Consider the following 23,102-nt stretch of genomic DNA (forward strand, 5'->3'; position numbering starts at 1 on the left):
CAATGCAATTTTGCCTGGTTTGTTATTCCAGATTAATTTTAGAATAATTTTCTAAGACTCCTCAAAATTCACACTGAAGTTTTTATTTGAATTGAATTAAATATTTAAATCAAACTTCTGAAGTTCATTAATAGACTTTCTATCTTAGTCCATGGACTATCTATATTAAATCAGCCCTTGCTTTATATCTCTGAATAAAGTGTGTTTTTCTTTCTGTAGGTTTAGTAAATTTCTTATTAGTGTTCTGTGAGGTATTGTATATTTTATTGTTGCTAGATTTGATGAAATATTTTTCTTTTATATCTTCTGTTCATTCATTACATGTATGAAGGTTGCTACTTTTATAATTTGTAGTACATTTGTAGTAATGTGGCCTCTTTATAATTCCTTTTTCCACTTGGCTTCATACACATTATCTATCTTTCTCTGTCATCTATCAATGTAATCACAATATATGCAACTTATGATAATTTCATCTACTTCGTTCCAATAGTTTCATTGCTTATTTCTTCACCTAAATATCTTCTGCATATTTCTACTCTAGCTTTTCTTTTCATTTATATTGTTTCTTCTTGAGACTGAGTCCTTGCAATGGAAGGAGTGTATTCTACTTATATTTGTGGTCTGGTAAACTACACTAATGCCCGACACAAAGGAAACACTCAAATGTTAAGTGAATGCTTGAGTGAATAATTTTGAGCTTCAGATTCAAGGTTGTTCTGGGCAATTCCCATGAATGTTAGCTCAATGGAAAACAATAAACAAGATAGAGAAGCAGACACAAGTCAAATGGCATAGATATGGAGCCTGGGTACCCAAGAGACTAATGTGGAAGGAGGCCAAAATAAATAATTGGGCTTCCCAATCAGGATAGGTACAGGGGATGCCTAACTGATATATCACTGAAATGGAGAGAAAGTTACCCATCTGGTATTTTATCCTATGAATATAAGCAGCAAGGCTGTATTTAACCTCAACTGGCTGGCCAATGAAGTAAGGACTCCTTTTATTATTGATCCTGGGACGAAGAGAGATAGCCAGCAGTTAACAGATATGAGACTGTATTCTGACAGGTCGGGTCATAGTAGAGTCTGCTGTAATCAGCATACCAGGAGAAATTAATCCTGGAATTTGATTAAGATAGAGTATTTTATAATAAGTAAAGTATGAAATAACTCAATGAATTTACTCACCTTTTACTCACCAGTTGAAATTAACATGTGCCACTAGTTGCAGCAATAATAAACACAGAAATAGCTAATGTTTATTAAGGATTTATTAGATGCCAAGCATATGATTAGTGCTCTACAGAGATTATCTCACTTAATCCTCATAGCAGTCTATGAATTCAGTATGATTTTGATTGTATTTTACAGGTGGGAGAATACAGCTTAGAAAGTTTGTTAAGTAGCTTGACTAAATTCACATACTAGTATGTAGTAAAGCTGAATTGTGAGGAAAAGCCAAGATTTTCAATCCTGACATTTATTTCACATGGGGAACTTTAAAATAAAATAAATACCAGTGTCAGAGCCTCTCTTTCAGAAATTATTACTTAATTGGTCTGGGGTGGGGCTTGGTGGTATTGGTATGGTTTAAAAAGCTACATGGTAATTTCAACATGTCCTTAGAGTTGAGACCATTGACCTGTCAGAGCACCTTACTGAGAGTTTAGCTTTGCCCTCAAATTGTACCTTGTCAGTACAAAGGAATGATAATGGTTATGTAGCTTGAAGAATAGTTTTAAGATTTATTTTCCTTCCTCTATGCACTGTCTTTATTTAGGTATCCTGTATTTACCTTTCTGATCATGCCTGCCAATTTATTGGCTATTGTCTCCTGGAATGTTTCAGTATACAGGCTGGGTTATAAAGGATCTTAACGTTTTGCCTCTGCAAGTGCATCTATATTTAGATAGGATTGCTGTTACTAGACCTTTACTGCTCTTGTAAATCTTCTTTTAAAATAGTTGTTCAGTTATTATTATATTTCCCTATATATCAAACAGGTTGTAGTTGATTAGGTTTATTAAATGCCTTGTATTAGTTTTATATAATGATCGGTTTAACAGTGGTTATACAAGTTGCTGTAGATAATAAGTTCATGGTTCTAGATATTTCCATGTAGTCAAAAAATTATACTCAGAATGGATCCTGCTCCACCTTGCTATGTTTTCCAACATAATAATTTATCCTACCTCCATTTCCAGCCCAAGCAATATTATTAAAATGAGGTACCATCACAATGATAGGAAAAGGGGCAAAAGGCATAAATATACAGTTGAGAGAAAATGAAGTACAAAAAGAAATACAAAAATAGTTAATCTAATCAATTCATTGGCAAAACACCAATGAAATAGTTTTATATATGAATTAGCAACAGTTTTTTCAGACTTTTTATCATGTAATTACATATTTATTATTTTATTGTTTATGGCATCCTGATGCTAGAATGCAAGTTCCACAAGGTCTACTTTGGTCAGTGATATATTGTAAGAGCTGAAACCAGTGCCTGCCCTGAAATAGACACTCAATAATAAATATTCGTAAGAGAAAGAAATATGTGCATGTGTGAATGTGCCCATAGCAAAGATGTGGTACATTGTATATATCACTATATAACTGGCAGGGGTGTGAATTCATGTAACAATTCTAAAGAGCAATCCATGAAGAGGTATCATGTTTTTTGTTAAATGTTAATTTTATTTGGATTATTATTTATTTATACTTCTAAATTGTGAGTGCAGATTTATAGACAGAAAACCTTGTTCACAGCATCGATAATCATGAGGCAAACAAATACAGCTGATGTTAAGTAAAATATGACATTTATCATTCTTTCAAAATAGACTAAATACTGTGAAAATGCAGTAATATAATGTTAAATGAAAAATGGAGGGTGGATAATAGAGCGTGGTTCCAGTTTTGTAAAAATTGAGAAAGAGAGGCAGACAAATTCTTAAACCAGAGTGATAATAGTAATTATACCGGGGTGGTAAGAATAATTTTAATTTTTTTCTTTGTAATATTATAAAATGCATAAAATTTCTATAAGGATGTATATTACTTTCTTGATCAGAAAAATACTTCAGTTATGAAAATTGGCTTTATCATTTTCCAACTCTGAGGATATAATAAAGAATCTGTTGCAATGTAACCTCCACAAGGGCAAATCTTTTTTTTTGCGATACGTGGGCCTCTCACTGTTGTGGCCGCTCCCATTGCGGAGCACAGGCTCTGGACGCGCAGGCTCAGTGGCCATGGCTCACGGGCCCAGCCGCTCCGCGGCATGTGGGATCTTCCCGGACCGGGGCACGAACCTGCGTCCCCTGCATCGGCAGGCGGACTCTCAACCACTGCACCACCAGGGAAGCCCAGGGCAAATCTTTTTATCTGCTTTGCTCATTGGTGGATTCCCTATGCCTAGAATAATGTTTGGGATAAAGTAGCACTCATAAATATTTTTTGAATAAATGAATGAGTGTGCAAATGAATAGTATGTCTCCCTGTTTTAAAGGCAGTTTTAAAGTGTTAAGGGTAAGCGGATTGATTACTTCCTTTTTGTGTAGAATTGAACCATTAATCCATCCATCATTAAGTGTTAATTAAGTGCTATTCATAGCATGTCTTCTTTGCACTGAGGAGAGACCACTTTGTCATGGGCTGAAAATGATCTTTTATCTCTCGTTAGAGTTTGCTGGGTGGAGAGGGAAATGAGCAACACATGGAAGATGTCGATTCTAATGTATGTGAAATTTAAAATGATTATGACAGAAATTTTTTATCTTTAGGAAGTACCTTTAATTTAGCCCTATGTCCTCAGATTTAAAGAAAACCGTAATTATCAATTAATAAATGTTATTTTGTTATCCAATTAAAATGTGTTTAGTTCCCCACTTATAGAGAACAAAAGGAGTATAAAAATAATCACAGATTTTGTTGATGTTACTGTTGGGGATGTAAACATTGCAAAAGGACAATAGACCAATAATATAAGACAATGCTATATGGTGCTTCATTGTAATTCAATAAGGGGATTTTTTTCAAGTAATTTTTACCATGTAGTATGCAGTTTAGATTTATGCAAGTAGATATATGCCTTATTTAAAATTTTATGTTTTTTACATATTTTCTCAAAACTAAAATCAGGAATAAGGGATTTAAGGTAAATCCTGATGGATTATAATAGTAGCATTTATATTCTAATATAATATTAAATAAAACTGTATCAGTGTTTGCAATGAGTTGTCTATTTTACACAGAACTCTTGCTATATTTTTTTCTCTAGGATTCAGTGTTTCCCTCTGATATGCAACCAAATCCAAACTTGTGTTTATGCAAAGAAAATATTTGTCCAGCAAAATTTGACTACAAGCTGAATGACATATTTAGACTTCACGAACTTCCAGTGAGCTGGTAAGATTCTTGATGTTTTATTAATACCTTTGAGATTTTATTGTCATGTCTAAATTTTGATACTCTTATAGCTGTTTATGGTCAAAGTGTTTTGCTCTTAGCCTGTTTCTGAAATTGCTACTTATAGCACTGAAAGAATCCTCTTAAAGCTGTTGCAAGAGTCTCAGAACTAACTGGTTTAGGCACTTGGTGGCAGTACAGCCTAAGTGCACTACTGTGCATTTTTAATGTAGAGGTTGCAGTTCTGGCTTAAAATAAAGCACAGATTGTTTTTAGAGAGGTTTGTAGGATTTGTTTTAAAAATAGGATCTCAGCAGCTATGCATTTCATTTGATTATTTTACTTAAAATTTTATCAGTGTATGTTTTTTTCCACATTAACACATTATTTTGTTTTGTTTTGAGGACCATAGTTTTGTGAACCATAATCACATCAGTTTAAAAGCAAAACTTATTACTTGCTAATAAGTTTTATGAATCTGCATATTTACATTCATAGAAAACATTTTAAATCTTATAAAATTTATACTACTCCTATTCAGAGTGTTTGAGAAAAATATTTCTGTGGAGAATCAGTAAATATACATTCTACAGTAGATTTCTATGGTACTTTAAAATTTTACTAAGTGGTCAGCTTTTGTAAATAATCATGGATACATCATTTTGATTATGGTTTAGGTAAGTAATATTGTTTTCTTGTATTTGTTCATATAATCCCAAGTTTATATTATTGATTTTTAAGAAATTTGTACAAAGATGTATAGCAAACATTATGTAATTGCTCCTCTTATACTTAATGAGGAAAAATGTCTCAGAAGAGGATGTTAACCAACTCTAATAACCTACACTTAACTGTGGTGAGGTTTTTCTTGTTTTGTTTTGTTTTATTTTGCAAAGTTTACCTTGCTCTTGATGACTGTATGTATATTCACTTTCTAAGACCTATTTGTTTGATTATTTTCATGTAGCAAGACTCTGCCATGACCAAAACCAGTAGGTTAATGAATTGAAAAGATCTGTTAGTAAAAGGAACCATAATAATGATACATTCATACCTTAAGTATTCTATTTCAACTTAAAACAGTTCATTTGCATTCACATGACAGTCTTTTGATGTAAGACCATGGCTTTTTCTTTCCTTAAGTGACTGTTGATTGGAATTCTACATCATATTTCTTGCATAAGCTATACCAATAATGTATCACTAACAATTTTATGATTTTCTTAATCTGAAACAAGAACTTCAGACACTCAGAAGGTGATCTCCTCACATTTCCATGGCATTAATTTAATTTTCATTGATAGCAATTCTTCTTATCACACTTATATTTCATCACCTTGATTAGTTTTTAATTACATTATAGTAGCAAATGCAACTGGCTTATGAGGTTTAGTAACAAACTCCTCTGACTCTTTGTGATAGTGGACCTTAGCTGGTGGGAGCTGGTGGGAGTCTGCTGGGGCATGGTCTGGAAGCTCTGAGCAGTCAGGGCACTGCTAGCACAGCCAGAGTGTTTTACAGAGAGAATGGGAAATGTTGACCAACGATTAAGTGGAGGTTAAGGGAAAAGCATTTACTAAATGAAAATGTGGAGAAGAGAAAGAGGGAAACATTTGACTCTTAGTCAGAAACAAAGTCTGGATTCCAGATTAATTTATTTGCAGACTTTGGAAAGACAGCTGCCCTGATAACTACTACTGCAACCCAGGGAATAATTTCTCTGTCATAATCTTCACTAGTTAGCCCATGAGGAGAGAAGATTCTAGCATTATGAGTTAGGCAGTAAAAAAAAAGCAAAAAAAAGAATTGTGAGTAGAAAACTAATCACTAATCTTCTAGTGTAACATACCTCAAAGGAAAATTAAGCTGTGACTTTGGGCCAACTCATTTACCTGGGTCTTTTTTTGGCCTGTTTCTTCTTTTCCAATTTGTCTCAGTTTCTCTTCGTTATACCGCCATTTCTTCTTGGTCACAGGTTTGTTTTTCTCTCTCCCACCTATTTTATTCTACTACTTCCTCTGTACTCTCATTCTATACCACCAATCCTTAACTAGCCATAATATAAAATTCAACTGTAAATTTCTAGTGTTTCTCAGATAATTTCATATTCTCTGTTCTTAATTTAAAACTGAGTCACCCCGCTCCCACCACCCCATATACACACACAGAGGTTTGGTACTTTATAGGTCTTTAATAGTATAATGTTTATTGACTCAATTATGTTTCTTTAAAGAATAAAAAATGTTTTTTGTTTTATAAGTAACTGTGAATTTATTTATTTTGTTTTTCAATTATCATCAGTGGAAATAAAGTTCTTCCTCTATGGTATATAGGTTCCTTAACTTCATCAAAATAACAATGATAGTAATGACAATGATCATGAAAGAATATCAATAATAACAATAAACTGTTTTACAAAGCATCTTTCAATGCCAAGATTCAGCTATTTTTCCCCCAGCTCTCTCTCTCCATATATATATATTTTTTTTCTTTTTTTCTCTCTCTCTTACACACACACACACACGCACACAGATGAGGCTCAGAGACCTTGAGAAACACAGAGAAAAATTTTGTATCAGGTCTGGTTAACTCAAAAGCAGACCATAAAACAGTGAATGAACCACAAGTTATTTTATAGAAAAAGCCCAAGGAAATAGTTTCTATTTTTACAATCAAGCATACAGGTATGCCAGTAACATACAACTATATAACCTATGAGTTTGGCCAAGATACTTTTTTCCCCTGACAAGATTGACGTAGGATAATTGCTTTAAACTTAAGTATTAAAATAATTAATTAGATTGTGTTTAAGTGGAGAATTTAATTGTGCGTTCTTTCCCTGGAAAACACAGATTTACTAAAATGTATTTTAGTATATTTTTCCAACAAGGTCATAATAAAATAAATGCATATTAAATTCCAGATAATTAAAAGAATTTTAATGTCTTACTAATTTGCATTTTTATAGAGTGCAGTTTCATAGGTTGAAGAACCAGAAGGATTTTAAATCAGATTAGTTAACAGAGTTTTTAAGTTCTGAGATAGATGTCTTTCTCCTACTTTCACAGGATGGTTCCCATCATCCTAGAAAATACACTCCAGTAACTCCTATTAGTTTAAAAAAAAGACTTTTTCTTGAACCTACAACCCCCCACCAAACCTATGCTGTTTTCCTAGAAGCTGCTCTGCTCACTTTCAGTAAAATAGTTGACAGTACTGCTGACTGAGCTAACAGCTTCCACTTGCGCTTCCATTCTCCCCTCCAGTGGAGCTCCCTTCCTTTCCTCTGCTCTGGAAGTAACTCTTGTCAGTCATTCCCTGCTTCGGTGTCCACCGCCAGTGGCCACTTCTCCATTCTCATTTTCCTCTCCTCTCAGCTGCAGTCAATACAACCACCACCTCTGCGTTTACTCTCCTGACTCCCATTATTTGCATGGTCCTGGTCTTCCTGCTGAGTCCCAGGCTGTCCTACTCAGTGCCTTCTCAGCAGGCTGCTTCGCTTCTGCTAGACTTCCAGTTGATAAATTGCCCCAGGCTCAGCCTCAGAGCTTCATTTTTTCACTGTCTGCACCTTCTCAGGTGGCCTCTTCCAAGCTCAGACTTTAAACACTCTCCATATAGTGATAGATAATCACCTTGGGAATATCTCTACCATTGCCATCTCTCTTGAGTTTGAATATCGAATAGGCTTCTCCGAATTATCATGCTCAGGAAGAACTCTTATTTTCCCTCAGAAAAATGGGTCTCCTGATCTTCCCCATTTTTGCAAAAGCAAAATGTAAACTTGTATTAATTTACTAAAGCTAAAAGCCTAGGAGTAGTTTTAACTACTCATTCTCTCACCCTGCAATTCCCACCATTAAATCTAAGAGTAAGTCTGATAGGCTTTTCCTCCAGAACATATTTACATTTTCCCACTTCTCTCTATCTATATTACCATGACCATCTCTCTTGCTATTGCAAAAGCCTACTAATTCACCCCACGTTACCCAGTAATTCACTTACTTCACAATAGCCAAACTGATCTTTTAAAAATGTAAATCAGATAAGATTTGCTGCTTTTGGTACAATAATGTCTTCCCCTTGTTTTAAAGTAAGATCCAAACTTCTTACTGGGGCCTACAAGGCTCTGCAAGTTGGGACTCCTGCCCTCCTCCCATTGTGTTGACCACATGCTCTCCCCTGCTTCCTTGCCCAGGACTCTCAGCTACCCCGTCTTCTCACTATTCTGCAAACATGCCTCACTTCTCTCTGCCCCCAGGTCTTTACACTAGCTCTTCCCTCTACTTGTGTTGTTACTTCTCCAGTTTGTGCACACCTGGCTCATTCTTATCTCTAAAATCTCAGTTCAAATAACACCTCCTTGGAGAGGCAGTTCCTGAAATATGTGACTAATGTTTTACTCCTCATTCCTCCAGTCACTGTCAGTCCTATCATTCTACTTAATTTCCACCATGGTTTTTAGTAGGCATGCAGCATAAATTTTAAAGTACTTTATAAAAATGAAAAAATACATGAAATCTTAGTATTTTTCTAGTTTATGGGTGGCTAGAGACTAGCTAGATTCTCACCAATTCAGTTTCCTCCTCCCTGGGCCCACTGGAAGATCTTATATCCCATTCTTCTGAAGTGTGTTAACCCTTAAGACCCCCATTGGGATTCTCTGCTGTCTCTGACTTCATCCTCATAGCTGGAATCAGAGGACTTTGAAAGTGACAAACTGTGTGCTAGAAGGCACGTGGATCTCTGAGTCATGTGTGCTTGGAGAGTTCTCCAACCTTCATCATGCTTTGTGTGAGGTACTGCTTTAATTGCCCTGACTAATGCACTATATTTTTGTGAAAATGGATGAGTTAGGCTCTATAAGATGAGTGGAATTTTAAAAAAAACAGACTGAAGGTACTTTCACATTCATTCTACAAAAATTTATTGAGCATTTATCAGACACTATTCTGGACAATTAATTAAATACATAGAAATCTGTTCCCAGGAAGCTTATATGTGTTACAGGGGACAAGTAATAAACAGTAGTGAACACATATATGCTATAGTATGTTTGATGACCATAGTGCTATAGAGAAACACAAAGCAGACAGAGGGAAATGGAATAGAGGTTCCTGTTGGCTTGAGGTTAAACATAGAGGCCAGGGCTGTTCTGAGAAGGTGATGCATAGTGAAAACCTGAAGTGGGTGAGGAAGTGATACATGCAGAGAATAAGGAAGACGGTTAGAGGTGAGAGAACAACGAATGCAAAGCCCTTGAGGTGGGAACATGTCCAAAATGTTCCAACAAGGAGTCCAGTATAAACAGAGTAAGTGAGCTTGCAGAAGAGGAGGAGAAAACTAAGTTAGGTATTTGGGGACCAGAGAGAGTGTGACTTAGGGCCTTATAGATCATAGTAAGGAGGATTGTGAATTTTATTCTGAGAATGTTGGAAAGTTTTTAGAGGATTTTGAGAAGAATTATGCAATTTGGCTTATATAACAACAAGATGCTCTGACTACTGTATGGAAATTAGACTGTCAATGGGGGTTAAGGATAGAAGCTGGCAGACTAGTTAGGAGCTATTTCAATAATTCAAGAGAACTGTAAAGATTTCCAGCCCTAGGATGATAGTGTTATAGAGGCTAAGTGGTAAGAATTTTTTTGATGAGAGAGTGAGCAGGATTTTTGGGTTGGCAGGATGTCGGGTGAGAGAGAGGGCAATTAGGGTTGACTTCAAGGTTTATGGTCAGAGCCAGTGAAGACAGAGTGGCCGTTAATTTCAAGGCTAAGGGAGAGCCAGGTTTGGAATGTGGGGTTTGGCATGTTAAGTTTGGGAGGCCTATTAAACTTCCAAGTGGACTTAGATGTGGATGGGACCCTTAGATTCTCCTGTGAACACAGATCATAGCTATGTGTGCTCCCTGGCAAGTGGTTAGGTTCATGTCAGTACTATTCCATGCACTTCCATGGAAGCAGTCACCAGAAATGGAAAAAGTGACTAAGTACCTTTTAATGCAAAAAAAATGGGTGTTATAGAAATGTAATTTTTTAGCATGGGTCAATATTTCTCATCTTGTTCTGGCTATAAATTATATATGTTTATAAAAACCACGATTATATTCTAAAATGTGAGTTTCCAAATTAAATATTAAATTCTTTTTATAACTATACATTTAACTGGCATTTTACAATGTATATTTATAATAAGCTTAAGTCATAGTGTAATTTTTATGCTGTTTTTATCCCCAAACAGGCAAGCAATATATTAGAGCAAAGTGTATATTTAAACTTTGAATTATCAAAGGAAAATAACTTATAGTTTCTTGAAGCATCAAAAAATTCTCCTTAGAAGGGTAATAATTATATTCAAATAAAAATATTTGTAATCATTTCTTACAAGTAGTGTACAGAATACTTTAAAACATTTTCTATAATATGAAGATATATTGTGCTGGTTTTGTAATTTACTGTCAAAGTACTAAGGTATTCAGTTAGCTTCCATTAAATAATGATAATATTTATGGCCTAAACTTTTAAGAAGGAAAAGGTACATGAATTTACAGTAAATGTAAACATATATTTTTATGACCCATTTATCTTTTTAGGTGTGTTCCATAAATAAATACATCATTTAATTAGGAGATTAGATTTTCAATTTATTTCAGATTGTCTTTAGTGCCTTTGCACGTATCTGTCTTCAGCTTTAAACTAAGTTTGTTTAGGCACTTTGGATTTGTTGAGCAGCTGTCATCTTCCAGAAGGTGCCCTGATTTGTTTTGTGGATCAACTTACAGCTAAAATTATGGAAAGGTCTTTTCATTGGTCACAGATGATGCACAAAGCATTTTCAGTTCCAGTGCTGCATAGACTCACAGAGATACTGACAGTTACCCTTCTGGGGCTATAACAGTTTTTCATTCTGTTTTAATTATCCAGATCCATAATAATAACCACAGTGACCTACAAGAAGGTATTGTTGGGCATATTATAATTATATATAGCAATTATATGTAGCACCAACAATGCATAAAAATCCCACTTATTAACTAAGGCTGGTAAAAATGAAATTATGCTAGTCTCCCTTAGGACATAGCTTCACTTTTTGGAAAAAAAACAAACAAACAACTAGTCCTTCAGTTTTTACATAAAACTTTTTCTGGACTGTATTATTATGATGAGGAAAGTCAAATTTCATGGAATGATAATGCAATAATAATTTTGCAATAAATATGGAAACTATCTCTCACTCTACTTTCTTGCTTAGCTGCTTACTAGTATTTCCTATTATCTACTATGTAATAGAAAAAGAAATGGAAGTTAAAAGCAAAGGTTAATCTTTGTAATACAGAATGTCAGGCAAGATGGTTTAGGACAAGTATCAATATATTTCTTTTTCTTTTTAACAATTTATTTAGTGTTTCAAACTATATCATATTCACACATATACTAATAATTCAGTTTAAAAGTTAGAGATGACAAGATTTGATGAAGTACAAGTAATCAGTGGTTTCAGCAATTTTTGTCATTACTTGGGGTGTCTCACCTAAACTTGCCAAGACCTTGTCTTTAATCCGTACTAAATTGATGCACATGAAATGATATCCCATAATTTATTTTTTTCTTGCTGTTCATAGTTATATGGTGAATGAGCTGTAAATATCAGTGCTTGTGCCAGTAGGTTTAAATCTTAAACTAATTTTGGCAATTTTTTATGTGGCCACTATCAATAGTGTTTTATAATCTAAGGGACATAATAAAACTTTTTATTAGATGTATAAATCCAACATATGTAATAATATTTGTACTTTGAATCCAACCTTAATTTAAAATTACTGACATCATCCCAAGGCAATCGCTAGTAACTCAGAGTACCTTATAAAATAGGACACTTCAACTTGCGTGTCTTGTGAGCACATCAAACTTAGTAGTTCTCAAAGCCAATTCCCTCTTCTACCATCCCCTCCCCTCCACCTTCACCTTCTTCTTTCTCCCATTTTGGTTTGTGTCATTCATTATCATCCATATAGTTACCTGAGATGATCTGTGAATCTTAGGTCCTCCTGACCACTTACTATCACATTCAATCAGTCACTTAAGTCTGTGTATTCTGTATCCAAAATGAGTTGTGCACTATTCATTTCTCACAGTCCATCAACTGTCACTTAGGCTCCCCCAACAGCCTCCTACTCATCTCTCTACCTCCAGTTGTTCCTTCAACTTTAATTTATCCTCTTTACTGCCATTATAGTAATCTTTCTAAAGTGATCTGATATCTTATTTCTGCTTTAAAATTTTTAATTATATTTTAAGCCCTCAAGACACACTTGGCTCTTCCCAATCTAGCTCCAGCCTATTTTTCTATCTCTTACTGTACTGCTAGCCTCTATACCACTATGCTCTAGACTCAGTGAAGTCTTTTCAGATGTTCATGTCTTAGCCATGTTCCTTTGACTGGAATGCATTTCCTGCCTTTTTCTATTTGTAAATATCAAGAAACTTAAAGAAACCTCCACCTATAAATCAAACCTCCTTTCTACCCTCTTGGTACTAGATGCATAATATAATAAAGGGGCATATAGAACAGGTCCTATTAAATCCCAAAGATGATATATTTATATGTTTATGTCTCCCAAACCCTCAGCAAGGACTCTTGAGAAAACAGACCGTGTCTGATCATGAACAGCCCCTGACATACAGGAGGTGCCTGGTGTGTGTTGAAGGAATGAATGCATGGATTGAGTGAATATTTTGTGTGCAGTCATATTTCTAGAGCCAACTTTCATATTTTTATTATTTTTTTAACGTCTTTACTGGAGTATAATTGCTTTACAATGGTGTGTTAGTTTCTGCTTTATAACAAAGTGAATCAGCTATACATATACATATATCCCCATATTTTCTCCCTCTTGCATCTCCCTCCCACCCTCCCTATCCCACCCCTCTAGGTGGACACAAAGTGCTGAGCTGATCTCCCTGTGCTATGTATATAGCCAACTTTTAAAATTATATTATCCACTTATAACGTAGGTATCACTTGATGTCACCCTGTCAGTTTCTGCACTGGGACTCATTAAATAACTCTCCTGATGGCCATTTTGGAGACTACTTATCAGCTGAGCCATGCTGAGATCCCATCTGCCACCAGTATAAGTTCGGATACTTTATGTTGAAAGTGAAAAATACAACATAAATTGGTTAAAAGATGAAAGGGAGTTATTGGATCAATAAACTGAGAAGATCAGAAGTAGGAGTGGCTTCAGGTCAAGCTTAATTCAGTGTTTAAAAATATCACTAAGTACCTGATTTCACTGTTTTTTGTTTATTCTGCCTTTTGTATTAGCATTATCCTCAGACTCCAGGTTCTCCTTTCAGTGGAGCAAAATGGCTGAAGTGGTTCTAGACTTCATATTCTTTCACAACGCCATCTAGGGAAGGATCTCCTTCCATAGCTCTTAAAGAAAGAGAATGGAAGTTCTCTTTCCTGCAAGTTTAGGCAAGTACTACCCTGTGTCTCATTGACTGGTTGGATTAAGTGCCGTCCCATAGTTGAATATTGTGACGAGGAAAATGGTCACTATCCTGATATAAAAAAATCAGTACTTAAGATGGGGATGGTATCAATCCACATAGCTGATAATAAAGGGTGGGCAGCTCCAAAAAAAATAAAAAGCCTGGTTGTTGTTAAAAGGAATGGATGCTGAACAAGTCTCAACTACATGATGCAGTTTCCCATCTCTGCTAGGTTTCATGGTAATCAGTGCTAACCAGTCCCTTGTTCCCTAATTTGTAGTATATTCCCATGGGTTCCAACTAGTGTCTCTGGGTGTTTTCTCTGTTACTAGTTTTGAAGGTCCTCTTGTAATATTTAGCATTGTGTAGTAAAAAGAAAATTGCCACAGGTAATCATGCATGCAGCCATTTATTTGGCAACACTTGTCAAATGTACTCAGGACATTGGTCTATGACCTGGACAGATCAAGAAAAAGAAAACACTTCCCAGGCTGTAAGGATTCAATGAAATGGTCTACATAATAGTACATGGCATTATTCCTGGAACATGATATATACTCAGTAGATGTTCTGCCCATCTGCTGTCTCTATCCTCTTCCTCTGACCGGGTCTCCTCTCACCAATGTAGTGACCTGAGACAGGGCCCCTTTTACATACAAAAATAGAGTTAAGTCATTCTTCAATTACTAACCTGGACCTGTAAGTATTGTACACCTATTGAGCTTCACCTTTGAATTCTGATGCTGTTTGACTGAAAACTGGTAATTTGTGGTCAGTATGACTTGCTGTGCCACCTGAATCTCTGTTGCCATCTGCTTAAGCTCTAACCTGTGATTCTAGAACTAAGTCTTTTTTCAGATCTGATCATTCTTTACTCCTTAATTTTTTTTTAAAAAGTTACAGTAACGCATTGTAAGAAATGACAGTTTTAGATAGAGAAGTAGATTACTCATTTGACTGGAGCAAGATCTTCAGGAAAAATAAACGATTTACACTTTAAGCTTACTAAATAGAAACAGTATGCATCACATTGTGTGCTTTTCTCCAGTAATTTAAATGATAAATGAAAGTAAATTCCCACAGCCTTTGACTGACTGTTGATATTTTCTATAAATATTTCTAGGTGGAGGAGACCAAAATATTTACCACATCATAAACATGGTTCATAAATATCTCTGAGGAATTCACTATGACTTATTAAACCTTTGCCTGAAATCTTTGGTGCAATTATAAGAATTAAGGTCAAAAACAGAGAAGAAAAAGAGATGAGCAGTTTTAGTATATATAGCCCTTTAATGGTTTATAGTTTTCTATTTGGTTATAACTTAAAAGATGTTCAGTGGAATTTGAGTGTATAATGGATATTTTAGATGTTGATGATATAACTATACCCTTATTCTTAGACATGGTACATGCTCTTTGTTATATTGTCCTCTGTAAAACCTCAGAATGGGTTGTTGGTGGTGCATTTCACAGAGGACAAAGTTTGGGTGGAGGTGGTCAATGTGATACCTGTGAGCCTGTGAGTTGTATGTGCCTGTGAGACATCAAACTAATATGGATCTGGAGTTCAGAGGTGATAATAGACTGAAGATTAAAGATGTGATTCATCTTCATATATATATGACAGTAAGTGATCAGGATGGAGGAAATGTTTGAGGGTAAGAGGGAAAAGAGTAGAAGACCTTAAAATGGAGCTTGAATTACTCATTTAATGAGTAAGTCAAAAGGATGTGAAAGAAGAAAGTAAAAGGATAGGCAGATAGGACCACTGAAATCAGAAAGCAATATGTCATGGAAAACTAAATGGGAGACATGGTCAACAATCCTGAATGCCACTGCGAGGTCAAGTTGTTGGTCTAAAAATATACCTGCAATATTACAAGTCACCTTAAATATTACAGAGTCACTTTTTCATGGGGATAGTGGTAAAACGAAATTGGCCTTAATTAATTAGTGAATTGGAAATGAAAAATTGAATACAATGAGTTCAGTTAATCCATACATAATTCTCAGGTATGTTTCATACAGAAAGAACTTCTCTGATCCACTAGGGAATAATCCACATTATTCCCTTCATAGCACTGTGTTTCTTTTCTTCATAGTTTAAACCTCAAAGCTCAACTTATTTTTAATAATTTGTCTCTTTCATGCAAAGCTATCTTATTTGGTATTCAGATATTTACACATTGACTTATATTCAGACTGACTGGAGAGAACAATTTCATATGATGTTATTAGCTTTTTATGTCAACTAAACCAGGATGGACAGCTCAGGTAGGGACCTGGATTTTCGAGCAGGAATGAATTTCAAATGCCACTACTATTGAAATATCAATCAAAAGCTAACATGATTTGAAGGCCAATTTCAGAGAAAATACCATTGTTTCCAGATTCAGAAAATAAATATATTTAAATAAATCACTTAGTGTCTTCTTAAACTATAATCCTGCATTTTTGGTTGTAGTGTTTTGAAGTAAACTAGTTCTAAAAGCAAAATTTGATTTAAGGAAACAAATGTAAGGTTCTTCTACTGTATAATTATTATTTCTTTTATTTAAAAATTTTTCTTTAAACCCAAAGCACATCGAAATGGATTGTTGCTGCTAGGAAGGGCCTTTATATCATGATTCATTTTTCCCTGGGATTTCTTATCCTTGACATAGTAATACTTTCCTAGTACTGTATTTTAAATTAAAATTTTTCTACCATCAAGCTTAAATTATTCTGGAGATACTTCTTACCTTTCAAAAGTACAATGCTGTGTTTCCTTTAGGGTCTCATGTTCATTCTAGTCTCATCTTTGATAGACATAAAGTAATAGATTAGGGCTATATAAAATAGAGGAACTAATCTATAAATATAAAAATATAGTGTATTTTTTCCAAACTTTTATTTTTTATTAAAATATTTGTACTCACAATACTTTGATTCTAAGTTTTGTTTTATTTGTGAAGCCCAATAAAACATTATAGATGTGTAATTTTCCTTTCACGTTTAGGAGAAAAATGAAATAAAATACTATTATATTTTTGTTACAGAGAAGTACAGATTATATTTTAGCTTGATTAGCTAAAATGGCTTTTAATATATAAAAATCAGAGTTAAACTCTGTTATTGCGGGAATTCCCTGATGGTCCAGTGGTTAGGACCCTGAGCTTTCACTGCTGTGGGCCTGGGTTCAATCCCTGGTTGGGGAACTAAGGTCCCACAAGCTGCATGGTGTGGCAAAAAAAGAAAAAAATCTGTTATTGCAATGATGAAACAAATTTTCAATGGCATCGAAAAGTCAATAATAGGCAGAAATGCATATAAAGGGGGTAGAGCGTAATTTAAACAAAAAACAAACTAAACTTTTGGATAAGCTGGTATATAAATGTACTGATTCTACTCCAAACATGTAGTATGGTAAATGTGGCTGAGTCATTCTCTACTCCGGATGTAGTACTTTGAGAAAGGGACCTCCAAGCTAGCTCTCCAGATATCTCTTTTATAACTCTGCCTCCAATCCATTCTTATACATGTCCTTAGGCAATTTTGAGCTTCATGGACTTATACAATAAAATTTTTTTTCTCACTAAAACCTGGACAATGGAGATTTTCCTATTTGGATAGCTTTCCTGGGCATCTTTTTTCCAAGTGTTGACTCAGGAAATCTCAGCGAGTTAGGATTTACTTTTGTAACTCAGACATCTTTAACACATGACCTTTGAGGTTCTGAGAAGAGTTAAAAAAGAGTGAAATATCCCTGTGAGGGTTTCATGGCCAGCCCTGGGAGTATTACACATCTCCAGAACTTAGTCATATGGTATTGAATTAGCTGCAGTGGAGACTGGGCAACATATGCTGAGGTTAGTAAGCACATAGAATCTCTGTCACATCATCTTTCTGTTTTATCATTAGGCTGATCCCCTTAATGTTTATGAAATGATTGCAGCAGCAAATGTATACACAATAGGAAAGAGAAAGAAATCCTCTCTTCCAACCATGGACTGTTGAGTTTTCCCTTATAGCTTTGGTCACAAAGCATATTGCTATATGGAGGAGAGTTCAATACCTGGACCAAAATCAGGATTCTATAAAGGAAGGTAGAAGTAGTGAATGAAGCCAAGCAGGGTGACTGTGAGTATGATAGAGAGCCAGGGCAGAATGGTATTGCAAAACCCAAGATAGAAGAGAGATTTGAAAAGATGGAGTGGCCGCTCTTTTGCAAAGAGTTCAATAATATGAGGATTTTAAAGAGGCTGATAGGAAAATTAGATGGTCCATAGTAAATTCAGTATAAGCAGTCCAAAAGAAACCAAGAGATTATTTCTCACATTGTGGTTTATTGAGGAGTGCATGGCTGCTGAGGAAATGCGCCCACGGTATTCACTTGTAATGCTGCCCTTCATGCAGTTGACTTTCCTAAATGAATATTTTATTCTCAATGAAGGTTAGGCTAAATAATATAAAAATATTATAATTACGGTTTACTTCATTAAAAAAGTTCTATTGAAATTTAGCATAATGTCATTATTTTTAATTTTTAACTTTCTCAGTTCTCATAGATCTAAAGTGAAATATAATTTATAAGATTGAAATTATTTATGATAATACAGATACAAATCTATGCTAATTGTGCTAATAACCCAGATAATTAATTATTATCCATTCCTAAAATGGAATCCCATTAAGTTATTTTACTATGATGGATGTAATCTTTTTGATAATATAAGTAATCTACACATTTTTCTAGTTAATCACAGATGCTGTTCTAAAGCTGTGTTAATGTGATAAATTATAATAGTTCCCTTATTATCAGCATCAAGGGTCTTTAAAGGCTCTTAATAATCATATTCAAATTTTATCACTTAGAAGTAAATTGATTTTTTATTCGAAGTAAATATCTAAGATGACTTATTTTCTGCAAAACATAACTTGTATATAATCATGAAATGAACTAAATAAATATCTAACCAATAAATAAGTAGTTTATATTTGTAGATATCCATGTTATTTGAATCATTGTAAAAGTTACTTAAATTAGGTCTTCCTGATTTCTTACCTGGACTCAGTAGCCTCCTACTGATTTCTCCTACTTCCAATTCATCCTCCAAAATCACTAAATTCTTTCAAAACAGGAAAACCTACCATGTAGCATTTATATTTTACTATCATATTGACAACTTCCTGTTATGGAAAGATGAAAACTAAATTCCTCTGTACTTTGACCCCTACTTCCAACCCCTGCTTCCCTCAGTAGCTTCCTGTCCCCTTGCTCTCATACGGAGTGCTTCCTGAGCCATCCATGCTTGTGCATCTGCTCTGCCTAACACAAGCATAAGATGTGAATCAAAGAAATTATTGAAATATTAACTGATTTTTTTTACCATGGCAGTCCCTTTTTCCTGTTGCCATTATCACAGTTGGAATAGTTTGGTGCTGTACTTCTGCACAGTGGGGGAAAATATGACAGAGAATTAGAGAAAGAGGAAAAAGAGAATCTTTCTTACTTAGGAGAACTTTGGCCCTTAGGTGAGCAGAAAAGGTTCCTGGAATAGTTAAATCACAGTGGAGAAACATAATGTGTTAAGAGCAGGGCCTACTCCCTTTCCCTTACCTCCAACTAATTTTGCGTGGTCCAAGAACACAAGAAATCTGTGCCCCATTTCCTAAGTATAGCCCTAGGGATGTGACAAGATTCCAGAAAAGAAACTGCTGCATGGTGTGTCTAGACAGACAACATCACAGCTTCAGCCCTTCAGCATGGAGTAGGAATTGCCCAATGATTCCTGTGTTCCCGATAATGGAACAGAAGTAGCAGAAAGAGAGCTACTGAACCAAAATAGGCCACAGAACAGGAACCAAAAGTTTTTATTGAGACTTCTGTGAACTATTAATGAATTATTTTAGTGATGCCAGAAGATATTTAGGTTCTTATGGTCTTATCTCCAGTGCTGTTATAAAATGGGACAACCTAAGAAATTATGCTCAAAGAAACTCAGTTAAGACAGAGAAAGATAAAGAAGATACATTTCTTGCTCACATGAAATTATACTCTGAAATTCATATCAGCTGTGAAAAGTTATACCTAGTTTTTTGTGTATTTAAGTAATGGTATAATAAAAATAATCAATTCATCACTAAGGCCCAATCATTTTTTTCTTTAATAGGTGCCCATACATTTTACTAAGGATTGATAACAAAATGAAGCCCAAGATCTTTTGTAACATTTCATTGTTTTCCTTGAAATATGAACTGACATTAAAGCTTTTTTACTTTTAAAGAAAATGATCTACATTTTTTACTTTCTGAGGAATGCCCCTGGGTTAAAAGTTGATTTATCATTACTCATAGGTCTTTCAATCATGGATTTATACACTCATTTATTAATTGATTCTAGAATATCTACTTAGCTATTAATATGTGTCAGGCATTATTAAAGATGGTGGAATTACAGAAATAAGGAAGTCCCTGTCCTCAAAGAACTCAAAGTCTAGTTGGGTGACATACTTAAAAATACAATATAATAATCACATTAGGGGGGCCACTTAAAGCAAACTGTGAGGTAGTGTGGGATGTGAGAAAATCTCCCTTCGAGTTGACCTTTGAGTATAAGCATTGAGCAATGTTTATATTAGGTGGGGGAAATTTTTTTCAAGAAAATAAAATGGTTGCTTTTTCATTAAATGGGAAAAATAGAAAAAGTTTCAACATAATTGATTTTCATGTTTCTGAATTTATTTAGTGCATTCTAATCTACTATCACTTTTTACATTAGAAACATTCCTGAAATGTTGAATATAAAGCTTGTAATTTTATGCCAACTCATCCTCTTACAGTTTCTTATTGACTTAATATTTTGTTCTTGAGCTATAATTAAAACTATGTCTCAGAATTTTAACATTTACTTCTAGAAACAATCTCTCTTCACCTCTGTAGAATGTCTTTGTATTCAACTCTCCTGTAAAATCTATATAAGAAAATGAAATTAGAGCAAACATGTTTTTATAGAATAATGTTTGTTTCAGGTTGAATTGTGTCCCCCCAAAAGATATGTTAAAGTCCTAATTTCTGGTACCTGTGAATGTGGTCATATTTGGAAATAAAATCTTTGCAATTGTAATCAAATTGAAGTCATTCTGGATTAGGATGGGCCAAATCCAATGTGACTAGTGTCCTTATAAGAAGAGAAGAGATACACACACACACACACACACACACACACACACACACACACACACAGTCATACAGGGAGAACACAATGTGACAATGAGGACAGAGATTGGAGTTATGCTGCCTCAAGCCAAGTTATGAGAAGGACTGCAAACAACCACCAGAAGTTAGGAGAGAGTCAAAAGAGACGGTCACAGGACAGTTTCTCCTTCACAGCCTCCAGAAGGAACTGGCCTTGCCCACACCTTGATTTTAGACTTCCAGCCTCCAGCACTGTGAGAGAATAAGTTTCTTCTCTTTTAAGCCACCCACTTAGTGGTACTTTGTTAGAGCAGCCCTAGGAGACTGATACTGCCTTAATTCCCTTGGAAACAAAATTTTTCAAAACTACAACAACAAAGCAATCCACACAAATTTTGCTTTTATTAATAATTTAAACAACTTTTGATTATTCTACATAACTTCCCAGATAAATTATTCTCAAAGCAGTGTTGTCTGGAAGCAGTTACTCAAAAGGAGTTTTGGTATCTTTATTAAGGATCAGCAGCCAGTTTCACCCTTATCCTCAGACAAATTGGCCTCCCGCTCTTACCCTGAGCCTCAGAGGGTTCTACCATTTGGAGTGACTTTCTTGAGATTTTTAAGTCCTCCTTTGGTATCTGAGAATGTCTGGGGCTGACAGTGCCATCTGCCGGACAACATGCTTGGCATCCCCATTTCTCCTTTTGGGGGGTATTCTCTGATCCTCTCTCCTGAGTGTAGATTCAACCAGATGCCCTGAGGAGCTCCTGAATTTGTGCCTATGCGGTTTTTCAGGACCCCAATATCAGGATCCTGGTTCCAGGAAGGTGGCCTGGTCAGCAAATTGCTCTTGCTTACTGATATGGTAATTCTTCCATAGACAGCCCACAGAATTGGGCTGTCGTAATGGTCCTGACATGCTGATTTGGGGTGACATCTCAATCTGGACATTGGACAATTTAGGGATCTGGGTGTAGGCTCTTGTCCATCTATGAATGTGTTCTCTCCTGTCCATCTTCTGATTTGCTGTGCTAATCCTAGTTTGTAACATCCAAGGATGGTCGACCATCTCCTCCTCAGGCTTGGAAGCATACTTTCAGGCAGTCTTCCAGGATGGCAGGGCCTGTCTCCTTTGAGGGCTTTTGAGACTGTGCTGCACAGAGCCAATGGGCTCTTCCAGTTGGTGGCCTTTCTTTTGTCTAATCCATGTGGTTATATTATAGGCTTCTGAGTCAGCCTTAAGCCATGCCTGATAAAGGACAAACATTCCTTGCATGAGTAGCATGGTCATAGGCTCCCTGCCTGTCTTCTCTGCTAGTGGTGGTGTGTAGAAGTGATTATGACCTAATGAGTTCAACAGTAGTCATGTTTGAAAATGTATTGTTTTACATTTATGCTAATTCTATGGTGTAATGTGTTGCTTTACATTTATGTGTCACTATTCCAAGTGGTAAAGTTAGCATGACCACAAAATAAATTATTGTTCATGCTTTTCTGCATGCTCTGTGTAAGACTTTCATTTGTGGTCAATGTCAATGAAGCATCCCAGTATCGCTTGAGACTGTCATTGGAAGCCAGTATTCACGATGGATGATGTATTGTCATGAGCAATAATGTGGGCATCAAATAATAAACAGATTAGAGAACTGCAGAGCCAAGAATATCTATATTGTTCAATATAAACAAGTTCTGAAGAGAGATGGCATTGTGAAGTCATAATAGTATAGCTATATTTTTTCCTATGACTGGATAAAAGAAATTAGCCATGAGTGGCACATTTGAAAGTAAAGAACAAGAAGATAGTTCCAGAATCTGAACATGAAGAGATGAAGCCAGTATCCAACTGAGACATGAGACAATGTATTTTAAATAAAATCTTTCGTTTAAACAATATATGGTATATTGTTAACATGTAAACATATATGTTTATAGGTTACATATATGCAACATATAAACAGGAGCCTCACAAAAAAATATTTGCTCTTGGCCGCATATCCCTAGAGGTGGTCCTG

The 23,102-nt window shown here is 35.2% G+C and overlaps 1 protein-coding gene across 1 annotated transcript in view; it reads left to right on the top strand.

Moving 5' to 3' along the window:
• SPAG16 (sperm associated antigen 16) overlaps nucleotides 1–23,102 on the top strand; it is a gene marked incomplete at its 5' end in the record, with an annotated part of 884,947 nt that overhangs the window by 139,260 nt on the left and 722,585 nt on the right. The window contains one exon of the mRNA XM_082840650.1: nucleotides 4,288–4,415. Within this exon, the coding sequence (XP_082696776.1) occupies nucleotides 4,288–4,415 (128 nt within the window). The remainder of the gene's footprint in view (nucleotides 1–4,287; nucleotides 4,416–23,102) is intronic.

The sequence above is a fragment of the Leucopleurus acutus genome, assembly GCF_964270905.1.
Source record: "Leucopleurus acutus genome assembly, chromosome: 6".
NCBI lineage: Eukaryota > Metazoa > Chordata > Mammalia > Artiodactyla > Delphinidae > Leucopleurus > Leucopleurus acutus.